At 36.8% G+C, this 22234-nt stretch overlaps 1 protein-coding gene across 1 annotated transcript in view; it reads left to right on the forward strand.

Moving 5' to 3' along the window:
- The window catches only part of LOC145998808 (BLOC-2 complex member HPS3), a 47475-nt gene extending 39047 nt beyond the window's left edge, over positions 1-8428 (forward strand). Inside the window, exons 9-10 of the mRNA XM_083135440.1 lie at positions 2-113; positions 7444-8428. Coding sequence (XP_082991566.1) covers positions 2-113; positions 7444-7625 — 294 coding nt within the window. The 3' untranslated portion in view covers positions 7626-8428. The remainder of the gene's footprint in view (position 1; positions 114-7443) is intronic.
- Positions 8429-22234: the final 13806 nt, after the last annotated feature.

Consider the following 22234-nt stretch of genomic DNA (forward strand, 5'->3'; position numbering starts at 1 on the left):
GGACAAGTTCCAGACTGATAATGAATGGAGATACTTATTGATAGTACTGCAAAGAAAGATACAAAATGCAGAAGATACAACTATGAAGGTTTTATACCTTCAAATTATGAAAGGTGAGGTATTTTCTGTTAATTACAATCAATCTTCAGGTTCCAAATAAAGCAACATGCTATGAAGCTTTTCCCAGATTTTACATTTCCCTGTATTTCAAAGGTTTTTTTACACCTTGGTCTGAAAAACATAAATTCATTAATTACACATAAGCAAGTTACTAATTTTTATCCACGACACTTACTTGTGTACGTTCTATTTTGGTGGCCTCTGGTTCCCCGCATGCTGCTAGGAGCACTAGTGTAGCCAGTTCATCTTCTGCATGCAATGGGTTTAAGTTGTTGCAATAGCAGGAGCAAGATGTGATGTGCCTGACCACTATCAATGTTTAGATTGTGCGGAAAGTTCATAATTGTGTGCGTCTCTTTGATTTCCGTGTCAATCAGTATGTGCGATGTATGCCTGACTGAAACTTTTTTGATGTTGTGTTTGTTGAACTTGGGGTGCTTTGCTAGTCCAGCAGTGGGTTGGGATTTTTTTGTATCAGATAGGTGCTGTAGCTGTTGTATATGCTCATTGATGGTTCTGATAGATCTGCCAATGTAATGCGAACTGCACTTACACTGGGTGTCATATACTCCTGGGTTGTCAAGGAGTAAGAGGAAATATCGCTTGTGTTTGTTTAGGGCACTGGCTATTTTGGTCATTGGTTTGTGTGCTAGTTTGATGCCATACTGTTTCAGAGTCTTGGCAAGGTGGTTGGATGTGGTGTGTTAGTAAGGGAAGGCAATTCATTTCACTTTGTTGTTGGTTGAAAGCAAGGCCATGTTTAGGTGGTCTAGGGGATCTGGACCCCCCTATGTTTAGGTGGTCTAGGGGATCTGGACCCCCCTTGAAAGATTTATCAAATACTAAAATTAAATATTGAAAAATATATTTGTTTAGCCGTTGTTGTATAATTTCCTCTGAACTTATTGGAAGACAAGGATTATATTGGGTTCATACGGCTTTGAAGGACAAGAAGGATGTATTTAGGAGTCTGGACCTCCCCCCCACACACACACCCGAAAGACCTATTAAGTACGAAAATTGATTAATGAAAATATACTCGTTTAGCATTTGTTGTATAATTTCCTCCTTAACTTATTGGAAGACAAGGATTATATTGGAATCATACGGCTTTGAGGGACAGGATGGACATATTTAGGAGGGGTCCAGACCCCCTGAAAGACTTACCAAGTACTAAAATTAAGTCATGAAATTATTAACATTTGTTGCATAATCAATGGTTATTAATTTCCTCTGAACTTTGCTTAATCTGAAACTTACTTTTCTCCAACTACATGTGACATCATTTTTGTTATTCGATAAATATTCAATTATTCATCTATTTGACATTAATTTCATTGCCAGAGCACTTGTTTTTATGTAAATTATTCTGATCTTAACTAAAGTTAAGCTACATAATGAATATGCACTGTTATATCTCTATTTTTATAGCTATAGTCTTTTTACCTAATCGTGTAATAATAACATAATATTAATTTATGTATTGGAATTAGTATTAATTTGATTAATATAATTATTTTAATTTAAACATTATTATTATTATTACTATTATTATAATTATTATTATTCCTAAGACACTTGGTTCGGACCCTCCCCGAAACATATTTCTAGATACGTGCCTGGTTGGAAGGTGATGGTTAGGTTGTTGAATCTGCATCTCTGCTTTGCTACACCATGTTGAAAGTTGATGCAATGTGTACCCATTCTTAAGTCCTGTGTCTGTAACTATGGTGACTTCTTCCTTCAGATTTTCTTCACGTGTGCAGTGAGAGAAAGTTCGACAGCCTAACCATCACCTTCCAACCAACAACAACAAAGTGAAATTAATTCCCTTACCACAACACCATATTCAACCACCTTGCCAAGACCCTGAAACTGTATGACATGAAACTAGCACACAAACCAATGACCAAAATAGCCAGTGCCATATTGCAACAACTTAAACCAATCACACGCAGCAGATGAACTGGCTACACTAGCGCTCCTAGCAGGGAAACAACAGAAACCGGAAGTCAACCCAGCAGTGAAGCAACGAGTTCCCAAGCAGATGGTGGTAGAGGCCACCAAAATTAATAGAACCTCTACAAGCAACAAGTAAATGTCGCAGATAAGAATTAGTAACTCGCTTACGTCTAATTATAATCAACTGCATCTTTTATTCCCCAAACATGAATAAATTCATTGTTTCACTGTAATTGCAAATTATTTTTTCAAAACCAGAGCACATGAATTATTGCCTTTATAGTAATAAGAACAATTACAAAATTGCATAAAATATGGACTGAAATACATGCTACATTTTGCATATATCAATAAAGCATTCATGAATGTATCCCATCCCTCATATTCAAATTCAATAATTTATTTTTCTATTTATTTGAGTTTCATTCATTGATAAAGGAAGAAGAATATAGCAATCAATGTTGTACTAAATGATTGTCATTTTTCATGACTGTGCACTGTCAGTTACTCTGTGTATTATCTGTAAATGTTGTTCTCTCTCTAACGAATAGCGTATGCTGTAATGCCTCATGTCTGTTTAGGGGCAATCTTTGTATGTACGCATTGCTTGCATTGTAGAATTATTTCTCTTGTAGTCTATGGTTGTTACAAGCATAAAAGCACAGTTTTTTGTTGTGACATTTCAGGAGAACACATGCTCCCTTCATCAGACATTTATTTTTAGTATGATTAAAGATACAGTTATAACAATAGTTAAAAATTTTCAACAAAATAATATCAGTTATACAATGGATCTTGTCAATGTTACATTGTTGTAATGTAGCAACTTAACTGTGAAGCAAGCAGTCTGTTTTATTATTATTTTAGAATCTTTAAAGATTATAAATCCCAAATATCATCAGGCAATTCAAAATCATCATTGTTTTTACAGATATTCTTGATGTTTTTCGTTACATTAAATTTTAAAGATGGTGGCCTGCACCATTTGTGAAAAAGAAAACTCCATAGTGGGTCTATGTTACCATTTTACTCGTATTTAATTTATTCCAGTGTTCTTCTGCAATGAACGAAGCTTCCCAGACATTCAAATCTAAACCCTTCTTCTTCTTCTTCTTCTTCTTCCTCTTTCCCCTTTTGCTTCATAGCATCGGGGTTGCCTTTATCCACTCCTTCCATCTCTCCCGCTTTGCCATTCTCTTCAATTCTCTTATTCCTTTTCCTTTCTTTTGTTCTATTTCTTCTATTCCTTTTTCGAATGTCTTCCGGAGTCTACCTCTTGTTCTCCTTCCCTCTGTTCTAGCTTCCATAAATTGTTCTGCTTTTCCATCTTCGTCCATTCTTACCACATGTCCGAACCATTTTAATTTTCTTTGTGTCAGTTTTTCTTCTATTGGCTTCTGATTTAACTCTTCTCGGATTTTTTCATTGCGTACTATATCTCTTCTCGTCTTACCAACTATTCTACGGAAGCATTTCATCTCAACTGTCATTATTTGTCTTACTTCTTTTCCTCTTATTGGCCAGCTTTCACTTCCGTATAATAGAATTGGTTCCACTACTGACTTATATACTTATAGTTTAGTTTTGGTGTTAATTTCTCTTTTTCTAAAAATGGTCTGGCTTAGTTGGTAGTATGCATTATTAGATTTCCTTACTCTATTCATCACTTCCTCTTCTATTCTTCCTGTCTGGGTTATGATTGTTCCCAGGTACTCGTACTTTCTGTCTGAGCCAGTTCTATTCCATTGCATGTTATATGTATTCTTTCTATTATCTCTTCCGTTCTTCCTATTTGCATCACTTTGCTCTTACTTGCGTTTGCAGTCATTCTTTTAGCCTTTAGCACTTCTGCCCATTCTGCAACCGCCTCTTGTAGCTTGTTCTCTGTATCTGCTATTAGTATTATGTCATCTGCATATACTAATGCTTGGCAATGTATCGGTCTCATATTCCAATTACCCACTTGTGTTCTTGCTGTTCTTCTTTTGCATATCTTTAGAACTTCATTCATAAATACTATAAAGAGTAGCGGGCTCAAACTATCTCCCTGTTTCACTCCTTTCTCCAACTTAAATGTGTCTGACAACTTTCCATCCAATCTTACTATTCCTTCTACTCTTTTATATGTAGATTTTATTACTCGAATGAGTTTTCCAGTAATTTTTCTTTTCTCCAATATTGCCCATATTTCTTCTCTGTGTACAGAGTCAAAAGCAGCCTTTATATCTAAAAATGCTACTTTCATCTTTTTTCTTTTTCTAAGTATTTATCACATATTGTTCGGATGGAATACATGTGATCTTGTGGTTGTCTCCCTGAACGAAAAGCAGCTGTTCTTCTTCCATATCCTTTTCTATCTCTTTCCTTAGCCTTACTTCCAATATTCTTGAGCACACCTTAAGTGCCATGGTGGATAGGCATATTGCATGATAGTTCTCACAGTTGGTCGAGGCTCTTTTCTCCTTCAGTGGTATAATAATGTTCTTTTCCCATTCTACTGGTAATTTTTCTTCTCTCCAGATCTTCTGATTCAGTTTAGTCATTGCCTCCAAGAGTGTGTTTCCTCCATATTTTATATATTCTGGAGCTATTTCATCTATTCCTGCTGCCTTTCCATTTCTTACTCTTTTCACTGCTTCATATACTTCTCCTATTTCAATTTCCTGTACTAGCTCTCCTATCTCATTCTCATTCTCATCCTGATCTTGTATTCTTCTTCTACTTCTTCCTATTTTTGTCTATTATGTATTCCAATCCTCCCGTCTGCTGTTACTATGCCTTCTTCCTTTTCAAATTTACTTTCAAAGTATTCTTTCCATGTTTTCAACACATTTTCAATTCGCGTTTCCAGAATATTTGCTTTGTTTCTTACACTTCTTACTCTTCTTCAACCTTTTCCTCTTATTTCTTTTATTATGCAACAAAATCCTTTCTTATTCTCTTTGTATTGTGATTCCACTTCTTCTCCAAATTCTTCCCATGTTTTGCTCTTTGCTTCTCTCACTATTCTTTTAGCTGTGTTTCTTTTTTCTAAATAATCTCTTCGTGTATTGATGTATTTTTTCCATGCTCTTTCTTCTGTACTGCCTTTTCACCTCTTCATTCCACCATCTGGTTCTTTTCCTTCCTGTATTTACTTTTTTCTTCCCACATACCTCTTCCGCTGACTTGAGTATTACATGTTTGATTTTTTGCCACATTTCCTGTATATCTTCATCTTCAAATGTTTCTTGGTTTAGTCGTTCTCCTACTTAATTCTGATATTCTTGTTTTTTTCTCTTTTTTCTTCAATTCTTCTCTTTTTATTTTGTAATAGGTCTTTTTATTTTCCTTCTTCATCCCTGTTTAAAACTGTGTTTCTGCTACCAGCAGCCTGCAGTCGATTCCAAGTTCTGCTCCTCTTATTACTTTTATGTCTCGGATATGTTGTCTTATTTGTTGTGGGTATATTATTTAATCTATGATGCTTTTGGCATTTCTTCCTTCGCCTTCAAATGTTACCTGATGTATTGTTTTATGTTTGTAGAAAGAGTTTCCTATCAGCATTGCGTTCTCTATGCAAAAATCTATGATTCACTGTTCATTTCCATTTTTAATAATTTCTCCTCCATACTTTCCTAGTGTTCCGAATCCACTCAAGTGATCATTTCCCACTCTTCCATTTAAGTCACCCATAATTATAACTTTTCTTCCTCCTCTTTTTCCTTTTTCAATTTTGATTGTAATTCTGTGTAGAATTCTTCCTTGTCTCTCACATTAGCATCTTCGGTTGGTGCATATACTTGACTCAGTGTAATCTTTTCTTCTATGTCTAGAGTTATTATTCTTGAATTTACTGAATCCCAGCTGATTACTCTTCTGTCTATTTCTTCTGTTACTATAATTTCTACTCCCTCTTTTGCTCTGTTTCCAACTAGTACTCCTGAATATCTCAATACATTTCCTCCTTCAAGCATTTTTTTCCCATTTTCTTTCTTCTTTACTTCACTTATTCCAAGTATTTTTATTTTGTTTCTTTCCATTTCCTTGATTACTTCTACTTCTTTACCATTTAATGTTTTGATATTCCAGGTTCCTATTCTCGTTTCCTTATTCCTGCATTGTCATCTTTGTGAGATCTGTCTGGTGTTTCTGAGACATTCCTTTCTTCTCTGAATCATCATCTACCCCTATGTGGGTGATTAGCTCAGCGATAGGTGGCCTTTTGGGTGTTTAGTCCTTTCAGCATCAAGGCCATGGCTGGTTTTCTGTCGGGGTTTTCTCCCTTAGTCTTCTGAGGATCCCTCCTCGCCACTAGATCAGTGGTTTTCCCAATTTCAACTACTTGGGAATGTAGTGTCCCTTCCGCCATCTGCGCCGTACCGAAGGACTCCTTCTCCGCCACATCTGCCGTTGGGGTCTTTGCTGTTACTCTGGCTATGGGCCCTTACGAGGTGCTACCATCCGGAGCCAGATGGACCAAGGGTTTTTTTTTGAGAGGTGTTACTCCTCTAGGTTTTCCGCCTCCGCCACCGTTGAGATGACCATCCATCTTCTTCCGCCTTTGGAGCCGTTAACCAGCTCGGGGTCCCGTGGGTGCCACTTCACGTACTTACTAATAGTAAGCCCCCTGGGGGGCCCCCTCCTCAATGATGTGAGCTGACAAACCCATTCTTGGGTTTAAATTTATAATATCCAAATTATGTTCGTGCCATCTTATTGCAATTTTCCTGGTTGTTTGTCTTACATAATCTTTTGAACATGAACAACTTATATTATATATTCCTGTGGTTTCCACATCCGGTACAGATTTTCTCATTTTGTATTCATTACGTGTACAATTTTGAAATTAAATCATCTAATTTTTTTTGCAATTTATGTGAGAATCCTTTGTGGATTGGAATACAAATTAATTTCTTTTCAACAGATTTTTCATTCTTGACCGCTTTTCTTTTTCCCTTTAGTTTTCTTGTAAATTGTTACAACTGTATCTTTAATCATACTAACAATTAATGTCTGATGAAGGGAGCATGTGTTCTCCTGAAATGTCACAACAAAAACTGTTTCTTTATGCTTGTAACAACCAGTGGCGTGCCCAAGGGGAAAGGGGGGGGGGTTATATCCCCCCTTTTTTGGCCCAGTATTCCTCAAACAAAAGTCAAAGGTAGGATATGATGGCGAAAGAGGGATGACTACCAGAAAAAGTGTACATAACCACTCCCTTTCAAAAATCCTGGTCACGCCACTGGTAACAACCGTAGACTACAAGATAAATAATATGTAATTCCTTGTACTTATGTACAATCTTTATATGCATTATTATTTAATATTATCAATATTTGAGTGATATTGTATTAAAATATTTGTTACCTTTTCTTCCAGATGTATTGCACCACTTAGCACAGACAGTTAGCTTAGAAGACTTTATTAAAATGCTCCCTGCAGGAGATCCAGATGTGTATCAGCCATATATTAGAACATGCCAGCAAGTACAGCATGCTAATCATGTTCGAGCTTTAATAATGGCAACAGGCCAGCAACTACTCTCAACATTAAATCTCTAAATATCAATGTGCCATATTAGTACTTAAGTTACCAAGTGTGAGTGTAAAATTTCCATCCATGTGTATCTTTTGTTCCTTTTTTTCTTGTACTTTCAGTGTACTGTTCCTATCTGCAAGTCAAAAAGAATTACAAAAATAATTACACTTCCTTCTTCCCCAAAATTCAGCATGGGAGAGAAGATAATTGCGACTGTACTCTGAAGCTGATAGTGAGCAATTGTATAGAACCAGACATCAGAAATCTGATTTGTCATAGTCTGGGTTGGCTGTTATGGTCCGTGTTCAAATGGATTATGTTTTACTTAGTTTTATAGAATTAAAAAGTGTTTCCTACATGATCTCATGTGAAGTTAGATGTTGGTTTAAGACAGTACATGTAGCACATATTAGGTGCCACAATAAATATTTATTTTAGTAAAAATAACAAACTAATATCATGTAATAGTTAAGGTAGCAGTGTGCTACACGTTGCTTATTTCAGTTTACAATGTACACTGTAGTCAATCATACCAACTGGTTTTATAAATACTATGTCTAGGGCTGAGACATACCAGAGTAAAAAATATTAAATTCAAACTTAATTGCTGGTGTCATTTGAAGTCTAGATAATGTGTAAGGTGAGCATAGTGTGGGATAATTCATTAATTTAACTGATTATTTATTATCTATTACCGGTATTATCCTGACTAAGAAGTAAATTAACATGGAAATATTTTAGTGTTGATTTCTGGTAACTTCTTAAATTTAGGTTGCAAGGTACTAGTATGTGTTAATATTGATTTCTGGCTTCATATGCATTTGTGTGTGTGAATATCAGTCAAAAATTGCATATTGGAACTGGTACTTGAATTACTAGATATGTGATATTAAACCTTTCCCCCGTAAACCCTCTCCTGATGGGAGGTTTTTAACCACATACTTGTCAAATATGCAGTGATATATAGTCACCAGCAAAAAAAATGTGACATATATACCCTGAAATACTTGCTTCCCTGCAATGCATCATATTTATTACCTAACTCTATATCGATGGCAGAACATGCTGTGGAAAAGTTGGAGTTGAAGTTCGTTCATCGCCATAGAGTTAGGCAATACACATAATACATTGAAAGGAAGCAAGTATTTCAGGATCTAGCTGTCCCGTTTTTATTGCTGGTGACTTTACGGCAAAAACTTGTTGAAGGGAAACTAGTTATAGAGAGTCGAAGTTGTTATTTTAGGAAATACCATGCTCTTTTGGGAAATGGGTCATGTACCACCAAGATTATGCAGTTTCCTTGCAAGGGTCCTGTTTTTTCTTCACCATACGTAGCATGTACTTATTATTGCTAGTATGTTTCCACCTACCTGGAATAGTGCTGATGCTGACATGACAATTCCTTTGTTTTTCACGTATGTTCCAAAATAGACTCTGCAAACACAAATAATACTTCCTCGATTCACTGGATAACCTGGGGAGGGTGTACAATATAAGGTGCATTACACTGGCAGATCTATCCGATCCATTAACAAAGGAATTCAACAGCACTTCTCTGATGTAAAAAAATTAAAGAATAAATAAATAAAACACAAAAGCAAAACCTGTCAGAAACAACAACCACCAAAAGCGAGGAAGTGTCCAGCCAGCACAAACCCCAATTGACTAAACATTAATAATGGACAAGCCCACCATATTTATCTTCCTTTACTTGAGCAAAATAGAAAAACAAACGGTGATATATGATCCAACAACAGCAGCACATGTAACGGCCACCAGCATAGCAATGCATACCAGGAACCCATCAAGCATATTACTGCTTTTATGTGGATGGTGACAATGGTCACCGAAAGTAAATCATTTCACAGATAATTAATAAATACTTTGCTCGTGTATATTAATTCCAACTGACATAGTCTGATACCAATGCCACTGGTATTATTTGATACAAATACATAGCATCATCTCTGCTTTATTCCTTTCAGATAACTCCTTCTGTAACAGTGCATATGAGTCATTCCATGCCAAATCAACACAGATATGTGCAATTTCCAACCTGACCATCTCCGATTTTCATGAAATTTGGGGAGTGTAACTATGCATGGAATTTAGTAACTATGATTTTTTTTAGTTTCATGCATCTTGTAATTGTTAAATTATTCAAGGTTAAAGTTCGCATAAATTGCACTTTTTGAGTTCCCTTAGCTATACTAAATGTGCTGTAACTCGGGCCCCTATTTCGCCTAGGAATCTCAAATAAAGCTTATTGTACAGGGAATTGAACAAGCTTTCCAGTGGTATATAACAAGCCTACCTTTGGATAAACATATAATTTTGTCAGGTGACAATGACCTTTGACCTTGAATATCTCAAAACATGTCATCACCAAAAATTGTTAAAAAAATATATTTGGTCTCTTATGCCGTACTCTAAAACATATCAAAAAATCATTCTGGGGCTGCAAAGGGATCAGAAGATACTAAATAATATGTGTAACTATGTGACTGATAAAAGCTTCATTACATGAACTATGAGGAGTCAAAAGTCCCTTAACACCCCCTACAAAATGTAAGGGAGTTATTCTGGTCATGAAAGAAATAGGTTAGGCACAGGGAGATCCCTAGCTGTGTGTGTCATGTGCAGGTCCGGCATATTTTTGACCGCCATATTGAATTCAACACAAAAATTTCAAAGGAAAGGTGATGATGTGATTCGTATCAAATCAGGCTAGAATTTCATGAGAAATGAAGCGGTGAAGGTTTTTCCAATGTATATTTAACCAGCAAAAAGTTACACGCATATCTTTCACTTATGATATATGCACATTATAATGTTGACAATGTTCCTGTGAGCACACTGACGTCTCTCACACTCACATAGAACATTTAGCAATGTAGCAGGTGCAACATCATCGCAAGCACCAACTATGCCTTCTCTCAGATGGTCAATATCACGGACTTTTAGTGCACGCACCATTCTCTTCAAATGTTTCTGAAGGTAAAGGTCCTCCTAAGATGTTAGATCTGGGGTAGGTGCAGGCCTTTTAATAGATCCCCATCTGGCCATCAATCAACCTAGAAATTTGCCATGAATAAATTGCCACAATGTCCACATAGTGTGGTCACACACTGTCCTGTTTCAAAACTGGAAAAATGCCATATTCTGTAAGCAAGGATGAAAAACCTGTTCACTTAACAAATCCAAGAAGCCCTCACCATTTAAGGTTCCGTTGTTGAATATGGACCAACCATTCCCGTTCTCAATACACTATACCACATCATTAGCTTACCAGCAACAACCATTCGGCTGGGATCTGTCTACTGTAGATGATCAAATCACACATATTGCATATTCTTTTTGTTAACTTCACCGTGAACATAAAAATTAGCCTCGTCACTGAAGAATTTTTCATTCCAAAGGAAGTGTCACGTAATTGTTTGAGATACTTTTCCCAATATTCTTCACTATTCAACTATTTGGTGAATGTCGCTGATTAAAATCATATGCAATGGTGCTTATACTTCTTTCTCTCCCGAGGTGTCAGCGTGATGTCGATGAGTTTCTAACACCTTGAAAATAAGAAAATGGTTACAAGCATGCAGTAATAACTTTTTGCTGGTTAAATATACGTTGGCAAAACCTTCGTCACTTCATTTTTCATGAAATTATAGCCTGATTTGATATATCACATCACCACCTTTCCTTTGAAATGTTTGCGTTGAATTCAATATGGCGGTCAACAATATGCCAGACCTGCGCTTGACACACACAGCTAGGGATCTCCCTGTGCCTATCCTATTTCTTTCATGACCAGAATATCTCCCTTACATTTTGTAGGGGGTGTTAAGGGACGTTTGACTCATAGTTCATGTAATGAGGCTTTTATCAGTCACATAGTTACACATATTATTTTGTATCTTCTGATCCCATTGCAGTCCCACAATGATTTTTTGATATGTTTTAGAGTATGGCATGAGAGACCAAATATATTTTTTTCACGATTTTTGGTGATGATGACATGTTTTGAGATATTCAAGGTCAAAGGTCATGGTCACGTGACAAAATTATATTACTATCCAAAGGTAGGCTTGTTATATATCACTAGATATTTATATATATATTCCCTGTACAATAAGCTTTATTTGAGCTTCCTAGGCAAAATAGGAGCAGAGTTACAGCACATTTAATATAGCTAAGCCATCTCAAAAAGTGTAATTTATGCAAATTTGACCTTGAATAATTTAACAATTACAAGATGCACGAGACTCAACATTTTCATAGTTGCTAAGTTTCATGCATAGTTTCAACTCCCCAAATTTCATGAAAATCGGAGTTGGTCAGGTTGTGGGCTGTGTTGATTTCATATGGAATGACTCTTATTCTTTTGACACCATGAACCGGAGTTGGTTCAAAAATCGAACAGAGTAGGTTAGAATATGTAAGTTTCCTTCATCACATTACTACAAGTAATTATTTTATTTTTTAACATGTTTTTAACTATTTAGAGCAATTTTAATTAACTGAAATGTCCCAGGTATTGGTGATTTGATGGTAACTCAGCCCTAACTTGGACTGATTGTGTGATGTTTTTGGATAACAAAAGTTGATTTTATTCAAAAAGAACTTATAATGCATAAGGATATGTGCAATTGTCCATCAAAACAAGACAGTGTGAATTGTTTATAATTTTTAGGGAAACTTTTGTGAGACTTTTGAGTATGAGAGGATCAAATCAAGATGAAATATATATAATGCGAAATATTTTTTGTGGTGGTCCAATTATTTGTTTCACATAGGCAAACAATTTTAGCAAATTGCGAGTGGTGACACTGGCTGGGGGGAAGCAAAATGGAATTTTTGCTATACTGAAGATTACCCTTAACTGCCACAGTGTCAACATATTTCTAAGTCACAGATGCAAAAATGTAATGGTAGTTGTACTTAATGTAATGCACACTTTTGTGTACAGAAGTAAAATTGTATTTTATTGGAATTATCTTCTGTAACATTCACTTAACATGTGACTAAGGTTTTATTGATGCAAGTTTATATCTTGAAGCACTAACCTCAAATATGGACAACGTTTAAGAAAGTTTTCATTGTCATTTTTTATTTTTTGAGTGTGTGTGCATACATGTATATGTAGGAAATACTCATTACACATGGTAATATTGAATAGAACATAGCTTTGGCAGGAGAGAGCAAGGAAAGTGTACTTTGATGCAAGTGTGTAACCTGCATGGTTGCCAATTTGAAAACAAAGCTGACAGGCCTGGTTGAGACCAAGAGGGTATGGTTATACCCATGTCCATTGACGGTTGGAGTTTAAAGATTAACTGATACCACGTGCCAACATATTGTGCATATAAAATTGCCTGTTTATTGTGGAAAATTCTGTATTCACAAAGGTCAACTTTGTATTATGAAGATAGAATCATCTAAAAGCCCCCTTCCATAGATATGTAATCACAGCCAGATGCTTAACAGTGTTGTCTTTGGTACAAAAGGTAGTTCTGGAACAGATTCCAGGTGGAACCCTCAAAATTTTGATGTAGCCAGGTTTTAGTGAAGATGGAACACCTGTGTGTTCAAGGCTGGGCTGGACCTTGGACGGATACGAGTGAAGCTGTTTTTGATATTTCCTCTTCTTTCAAAAATCCATTATGATATTCCAAAACCTGAAAAATTTAATCTGTTTGGAATTCCTTACAGAGCATTCACATGAATCTTCATGTGGCTTATTTTCGCTGTTTTATAGATATTCACAATAGTGTAGTAGGCCTAGGAAGCCCCAAAACTATTGTAGATATGTACATAACAGAGAAAGCAAACCACAGGAAGATTCACATGAATGCGCTAGAAGGAATTCTAAGCAGATGTGATTTTTCAGATTTTGTAATATCATAATGTTTTTTCAAAAAGCAGAGAAAATATTGAAAATGCCTTCGCTGGCATCAGAAAACTTGAATTTTTTTCTTTTTGCTTTGGATTTCGAGACACTACTGTAGTGTGAGGCCGCGGTGGCTCAGTCGGTAATGCGTATGACTACCATGCTAAAGGTCCCGGGTTCGATCCCCGGCCGGTTCAAATCTGGGAACTTTTCTAACGATGGAAGCAGCCCCGGTGCCCACCCAGCATCGAATAACATGGGTACCTGGGGGGTAAAGGCGGTCAGGGGCATGATGCTGATCACATCACCCCCACTCACGACCGGATCAAGAAAGTGTGGGGCTTTACCCCCACACCCCCTATACGCCTTCATGGCGTGGTGCTATGCACAGGGGAGCACTTTACCTTTTTTTTCTTTTTTACTGTAGTATCAAGCTTGGAGGGGTATAATTTTACCCATCTTTTCACTTCTAAAAGATCTATTAGATTATTTTTTTCTCCTTTCTTGAGAGAAAGCCCTGTTGATATGCAAGGATTGCCTGACAGAATCTTTTAACTCAGTATCATTAATCATTATTTTTAGAAAGATATTCCTATCAGCATTAATTGAAATGTTTCTATTTTTATCTCATGCTGCCACACCATTTATTCAGTGTCTTCTCATTCTTTAGCATGAACGTTTTGGGTTCACTTTTGTTGATGAACTAACTTCTGTCATCCAAATAATGTTAGCATTTTAAGAAAAAGACATTAACACAAATTAGATATACAGGTATTTGATCTGTATTGGCTAATATAAGAATATTGGTTTGTTGGGAAAATTGCCGATTATTATACCTACCTTATATTTCTATAAGTAGCCTCTAATCGAGTGCATTTTTTTTCCATTTTTGTATTATTTTCATTAACATAAAAATACCTTGGTTCTGGGTAGTAAATATCTAAATACACACAATATTTCAAAGCAAAACCTATTGCATACATCTGGTTGCAAAGAGGTGAATGAACCATTGTGGTTCTGCATGGAACTTTTGCAATATCCTACTGGATCAGTAGGATATTGGTTATCTGTATCAGTAAGTTTTGCATCAGCAGAATTTTCATATTGGTCTACCCCTAATAAATACAAACAGCTATACAAATTCAGTATGTATTTCATAGAGAATGATGCATCGTGGAGATATACATTGAATTCAATACTTCCCTTCTGGACTTTTCTTCATTTTCTCAACCTCTGGAAGCTGATGTAAACGAACAATGGTTTCTTCAAAGTTTATTTCCAAACATGTTAACAATTTGTGTTTATTACTCAACCACTAGTTGATCTCTCCCTCACATTCATTAAGATAGTCATCTCATAAACTCCTGTGGACTATTTTTTATAAGTAATTTCTATGTATCTTCATGTCCAAATTTGTACTTAAAGTCACATTTTACAAGTACAATTTATTATATATTTCATTTTTCATTGAGTTTTATCTATCAAGTTTAATATAAATTAACATTAATATGTATATATACAGTCAATTCTCGATTCAACAACCTTTCACAGTTCCCGGGAAAAGGGTCGTTATTTCGAAGGGGTCGTTATTGGAATTTGCACCAATTTTCAACTTAAACGGAGCTCAAACGGACACAAAGATGCCTAGGAGATGGTAACACCATGTATCCTGGTAGTTATACAACCTGTTATGCACAGGATGCGTGTTGTGAGAAGGAAAATAGAACATGAAAACGTTTTCAGAAAAAATAATTTAAAATAATGTTACTTTCTTTCAATTGTGCACAGTCGTTGCTTTTCCAGGAAATTCTTACAATTCTAGTTCATGAGAAACCCGTTTGCACTGAGACCTATGGAAAGGAAAACAATCTTGCGCTTATTGCAAGCGAAACTCGAAGAATCTTGACACCAGTCACACTGGCACCAGCCAAAGTCGGGAGATAATCGGGCAGAATGAATGTTGGATTTTATATGGGTCTACTGGAGCATTGTCTGTTACAAGATTAACTGGTAAGATTAGATCTCTCGGGAGAAACAACACAACCTTTCTAGGCAAAAAAAAAAAAAAGGCAGAGCTGTAATTTTAGTTCTGGTTCGGCTGTGTAAAATACATCGCAAAAAAAAAAGTCACGTTTTCTTTGCTTCAACTAACTTCATTCACCCTCCCCCCTGCCCCTTTCAAGGGAGCAGTCAATACTCCTTCCTTGACTTGCATTGTAATCCAGCGTGAAAAAGGAAACGCACAACTTGCGATGCCTTCACCCAATGCATATTCTAGGACATGTCATTAAACAGCGTGCCAGACGAAAGTCATTCGGATTTGGAATTGAATTTCACTTTAAACTGTATATTTAGTCCCGATTAGCCCATCATCTTAAAATGAACTGAAAACAAGCTTTATGAAACTGCACATTTTCACATATCAAAATGGTAGATAGTTATTTACTCTCATGTTAATCGATGATTTAATGTTGGATTTAGGAGTATTCTCGATGTCAAACACCCACTCCTCCAAAAGTTTTCCCCTTGAATAATGTCTTTTTAATCAGTCTGAGCGACCATTCCTAAATTGAGCCCTTTTTTCCTTTTCTTTTCACGTGGATGGTTCTGAAGAAAAGCGGATGCGAATTAAATTTAGTTTTGCTTATCAGAAGGCGCAGAACATGAAGTTATTTTAACTCTTGTTTTCCTTTCTGGAGATCGAATTTCGTTATCATCAAATCAAAAAAGCTTTGCGAGATTCAAAACAATAACTTTTTCCTTCGCACTGGATGAGTCATTGCTGTTATCGGCAAGCAAGAGCTTTGCAGACGCTAGACAAAACACTGGCGCCAGCTGCATTGTAAAAACAAGAAGACCGGCTGAAAGTTCGAGCAACAGGTGGCGGAAGAGAAAAATCCCAGCATTTTAAAGATAATGCAACTGTCGAAGACGGAACTTTTAACAGCAGTGTAAAGAAGAAAGAAATGACCCTTGCTTTACGTTTTACCATACAACAGACAATAATACGGGTAATATTTCCTATGCAGACAACAGCATTAAAAAAAAAAAAAAAGACCTGAATTCTGCAATTATCAACATTGCCGTGCACACCAGTGGTGGAGAATAAGCTGGGAAAAGGGGGGAGGGTCACTTTTTTTTTTACTGCTATGGTTTTTGTTCGTTTTCAAGAATATATCCAGAACTGGTTGCCCCATTTTAGACGTCAAAGGAAAGGAAGAGGGGTGGGTCCACTTCCACCCTCGCCTGTAATCAGCCCGTGTGCACACACGAGCAAGAAAATCGTGGCCGAAACAATCGGCATTGCCCCTCCCCCCCTCCCACGTTTGCTGACAGGGAAAAAGGGAGAAGTCAGTCAGCCAACAAGATACTTTTTTGGCAGATATTACGACATCGACACAATTAGGAAAACGTATGAAGTGGGAAACGAGAGTTATGATGCACGTAAGATCAAAGTAAACTTTTGTGGAAACCTGGATGACAACGCATTTAGCGGGTTGGCGATCTTTAGTTCGCCTATGTGGTTTTGATTATCTCTAACGGTTTCGCATTTTTTATGAAGTGTTGCAGGGAACAAAGAACATGTTTTTAATGAAAGCGGTTACTGGAAGTTGTCAGCTATAAGGCCGAGAGTTGCTCACTCACGGGAACCTGCTGAACTCTAGGCCAGAGCTGGACTGATGGGCCAGACTTCCAGGCGCAACACATCTGTATTTTGGAACATACCGGCGATCTTATCTCTCAAGGTGGTGTATTTATCGATGAAAGAGCTTGACCTGCCATATACATTGGCAGAGACTGCAAGTCCAGCACTCATTTCGGGCTGCCCCCCCCCCTCACCCGTGAGTTTTCAGCAGCTCTTAGGACAAGGAAACAAGTCAAGGTCGATTTAAAATAACATCCAAGCACATTCGATCTTCTCGCCTGGCACGTTTGGTAGCGGCCGTCGGGTGCAGGGTAACATAGGTGTGCTTGAGGGAGGGGAGGGCAGAGGTAAAGTGCTATTGGATATCACTCAAGCATGATGTGGTGGTGTCTTTTTTTAGTTCAGACCCAATTGTGAGCGGTAGAGCGCTCGTGAAGGGAATGAGTGGAAAAAAAAACAACGCATTTTTCGCCCGATTTCATTCAATTTTTCAACTTTTTTCGAAATTTTTCAACTTTTTTCTAAATTTTTCACAGTTCCTGGGAAAAGGGTCATTACATCGAGGGGGTCGTTATACCCGGGGTCGTAGAATCGAGAGTTGACTGTATTTTCATAATATTAAACATACCAAGAGAGTACTTTTCCACCCTGTGTGTGTGTGTGTGTGAATAAGTAAATATAAATTAATATTATGAAGGTAAAAATATTCTAAACTTAGTATGAAAATTCGTACTTTCACCACCACAATTATGAATTTAATCAAAACAAAGAATGTGTGAGCATAGTTGGTTTAGGTCTAATGCCACGTAGTCAGTAAAGTTGCCAGAAAAAGTGACTGGGAGGCATGAGGGAACAACAATATTTTGTGGAAGGACAGTCACGCTTATATTTGTCTATATCCCACAGTATAAAATGTATGTTTGCATTAAAAGTCCAATTAATTATCAAGATTTTCAGGCATGTTGAAACAATCTGGTGGAAGGGTAGCACCCTTCCTTTTCTTCTGATGTCATCACTCAGCATGGTTGGATAAAAGTCATGATCTTACTTATTGAGACGGAGTTCGGATAAAGCTGGCCGAAAAAGTAAATTTCCACCAGTTATTTCACAACTTATCCAATTTCAGGACTGGAAGTAGTGTTTTTATTTGAGTGTGCCATTTATTATTTTCATATTTTGTATCTCAACATGTAAGACCATGTAAATATATATTGTTATACATGTTACAGGTAACTATCCCATTTAAAGACTAAAATGATGTTAATTCTAGTCATTTTGTTTGGTTTGTTATATGTTTGGGTACATGTAAGAAATCAAATATTTTTAAGAAAAAATATTGTGGTTGTTATCTGTTAGGTGTTAGTTCAAAATATGTAGATTTTTATGAAAGAATAAATGAAAAGTTTTTAAAAATCAAACTACCCAAATTTGTTATTTATTTTATGGTAATATATACAGAACATGGAAAATACACTTCATAATTTGGTGCCTTTAAATATAAGCAGCCGTTATACAAATAATAACCAAGAAAATACCCAAAGTATTAATTAATATTTTTTTAAAATAATGTTGATATCCATGTTTTATTCCACTTCCTCTTCCTAAATACTTATTTCTCAAGGCTTTACAGGAACACACACATACAATAATAATATGTAATGTCTCGATACACGTATTGTTTCCCACATAGCAAAGATGAGAAGATTGGATAATGAGAGGGAAGGTGGCAGAACCACTTAGGTCTCAGTTGAGTTAATTTCTTCAATTGACAAGGCTTTGGTGTACGATTGTCCGAGGTCGAAACATGTCTATTCAATGCAGGTGATTTTATTATTATTATTATTATTATTATTATTAATATGCAACCTGAAAGGCAGGCCTGCATGTATTGCCAGTTGGGGTGAAGTTTCTTCTGCTACTGAACAGTGGTGTATTCTCCAATGTTACCTGGCTTACTGTTGGTGCCTGGTAAACTAACTTTTTTCATTATATAAATTGCCGGAAAATTTGAAGTTGTCAAACTTCTGCTCTTGTTTTCCTTGCATGCCTGTGTTGGTATTTTATTTATAACTATACTCTCTCCCCAGTATCTCTGGAGCGAGCAAACTGAATCAAGTATTTGCACAAGTAGACTCGTGAGGTCTCGGCCATTGAACTCGTGGGAGGGGAAGTGAGTGCGGCTACCAGCTATTTGTAGAAGCATGCAGTGCTTCACTCCTCCAACTCGCAGTCTTCCCTTCTCTACCATTATGCACGGCCTAGCTCCACAGATTCCAGGGACAGAGTATAATAAATGCATACAGTAAATAAGAATGGAACTTGATGTCATCACACAGTGCATTTTGAGAAGAAACAGCATGACATCAGGCAAACACAAGGCAAGCAGATTGCCACGTATGAAAGGCTTTCTTACAGGGAGAATTTTGTAATATTTTATTTGTGCACATTTCTCGGATGATCATGATAATCTTACCTTGAATTACATCGGCAAAGATCATGTGCACAATGTTTACCCAATGTGTTTTCAATGCAAGATGTGATATGTCCAAAATATTCGTCACAGCGTAATTTCACACAATGAATTGAGTAAGTTGTCTGCTGAATATCGTCCATTGTGGTGAACCGTCAAAATTTGCAGAATATACCATTGCTTTATGCACCAGTGAAACAGAAAGTAAAATTCCTGTGGATATTAATATGTCTAACAAACTTACAATTCATGATGGGTTAAAACAAGGAGATGCATTATTTCCATTGCTCTTTAACCTCTTAACTGGGTATGACGTAATACTCCGTTCTGGCTCTACTGATTTATAATGGGCATGACGGGATACTACGTTCTCATGTTCTTACTGCTGATATCTCTTGTGTATGACAAATACTTCGTAAAATTACTTTCTTCTTTGTTTCACCAGATGGCTCTGACTTCCAGACTGTTGTAACCGTTAGAGTTAGCGGGAAGCAACGAACACAGCCCGACGTTCAGTTCTATCGCGTATGCAATAATGGCTCAGGCAAATCGGAAGCGACGGCGTGTTTTTCCTGCTGAGGAAATCCGAGATATATTGTAGTTGTAAATCTCGCATATTGTAAAAAGTACAACAAGGACCAATAAAAGAATAAACAATACCTAAATGGTATGCCATGGAGCACAGAAATATTAACTAAAATATTGGTTTACGAAATTCATCAATTTATCAACAAAAATTCCCAGGGCAGATTGTTCTTTCGACGAGGAAATTACCCAGTTAAGAGGTTAATTTTGCCTTAGAATATGCTGTTCGGAAGGTAAAAGAAACTAACGAAGGACTAAAATTAAATGGTGTGACTCAGCTGTTAGCATATGCAGATGATGTAGACTTCCTTGGGGATGATGTGAATACAATTACGAATAATGCTAAAATATTTTTCAAAGCAGCTAAAGAGATAGGTTTCGAAGTTAGCAAACAGAAAACTAAATGTATTCTTACAGGCCGAAACCAAGTGTTAGATAATAATCAAAATATAATGATTGATAACTCGTTTAAACCAGTTTCCAAATTCAAGTACTTAGGAGTAATACTAACAAATGAAAATGATATTAAAGAGGAAATAAAAAGCATGCTTAATTCAGGAAATGCATGTCGTCTTGTTTAATATGTAAGAAACTGAATGTTAAAATATACAAAACAATAAGTTTGCCTGAAATAATATATGGATGCAAAACCTGGTCCCTTACATTGAAAGAGGAACATAAATTGTGAGTATTGGAAAATAAGATCCTTAGGAAAATATTTGGGCCTAAAAGGGATGAAGAGACAGGTCAGTGGAGAAGGTTACATAATTTAGAAGTATTAATTTGTATTCACATCCAGATATTATTAGAATGATTAAATCAAGAAGACTTAGGTGGTCAGGCCATGTGGCACGAAGGAAGAGTTTGCAGGATTCTTGTTGGCAAACCTGATGGTAAGATACGGTAGACCAAGATGAAGATGGAGGGATAATGTTGAGATGGACCTAAAGGAAATTGGTATGGATGGAAAAAGAGTATATAGATCTTGCTCAGGATAGGGACAGATGGAAGGCCTGTGTTGCTGCAGCCATGAACCTTCGGGTTTAAGAAGGCTAGAGAATGAGTGAGTTAGTTTATACCATTGATACTAGTCATGGCTTTTTCAAACTTAAATTTTTTTCCTGGCATAGAATTTAACTTAGCTATATTACGCTTTTTTTTAGGTGGCCGTGGTGGCTCAGTCGGTAACGTGTCTGACTACCATGCTAAAGGTCCCGGGTTCGATCCCTGGCCGGTTCAAATCCGGGAACTTTTCTAACCCAGCATCGAATAACATGGGTACCTGGGGGAAACCCTGGGGGGATAAAGGCGGTCAGGGGCGTGATGCTGATCACATCACCCCCACTCACGACCGGATCAAGAAAGTGTGGGGCATTACCCCCACACCCCCTATACACCTTCATGGCGTGGTGCTATGCACAGGGGAGGACTTTACCTTTTTTTTATATTACGCTTTTATGAATCAAAGTATTTTTTTTCTACATAATCCTTGTAATGTTTAGTTGAAAACATTAGATGCATTGCTTTGTTTCTGGAAAATTTGTGTGTGATGATCAGCAGGAAACCTATTCTAAAGTGCATATGCCCTGCCACCTTTTCTGCCTCTCCACCATTTTCTGCTGGCACCATCAATGCCATGCTTTCAGTAAAGTCATTTGGACAACCCAGTCAAGAATTCTAATGTTTTCATTCGATGGAGCAAGAGGAACAAACTTAATATGACAGCAGTGGAATCCATTGTATGTACAGTAAACAAGGTGACACAGGCGTGCCCACGGAGGGGAGCCCCCCCCTATCATGGACGCCCGCAGATTTTTTCCAGGAAGGGACAAGCAAGGTCATATTACCCTGATAATAGTGTTGCCCCCCCCAAAGAAACACCTCTCGATTTTGAAATTATCGCATTCCTGCATCCCCATTATAATAATTAATGTAAATTATTATGACTGAAATCGAATTATACTTGTGAAAATGTACTTTTAGGTTGATATTCGTTTTCTAAGGAGGAGATATGGCCATCCTTGCCCCCCTTCCAGGCATC

The sequence above is a fragment of the Lepisma saccharinum genome, chromosome 14, assembly GCF_977018435.1.
Source record: "Lepisma saccharinum chromosome 14, izLepSacc3.1, whole genome shotgun sequence".
NCBI lineage: Eukaryota > Metazoa > Arthropoda > Insecta > Zygentoma > Lepismatidae > Lepisma > Lepisma saccharinum.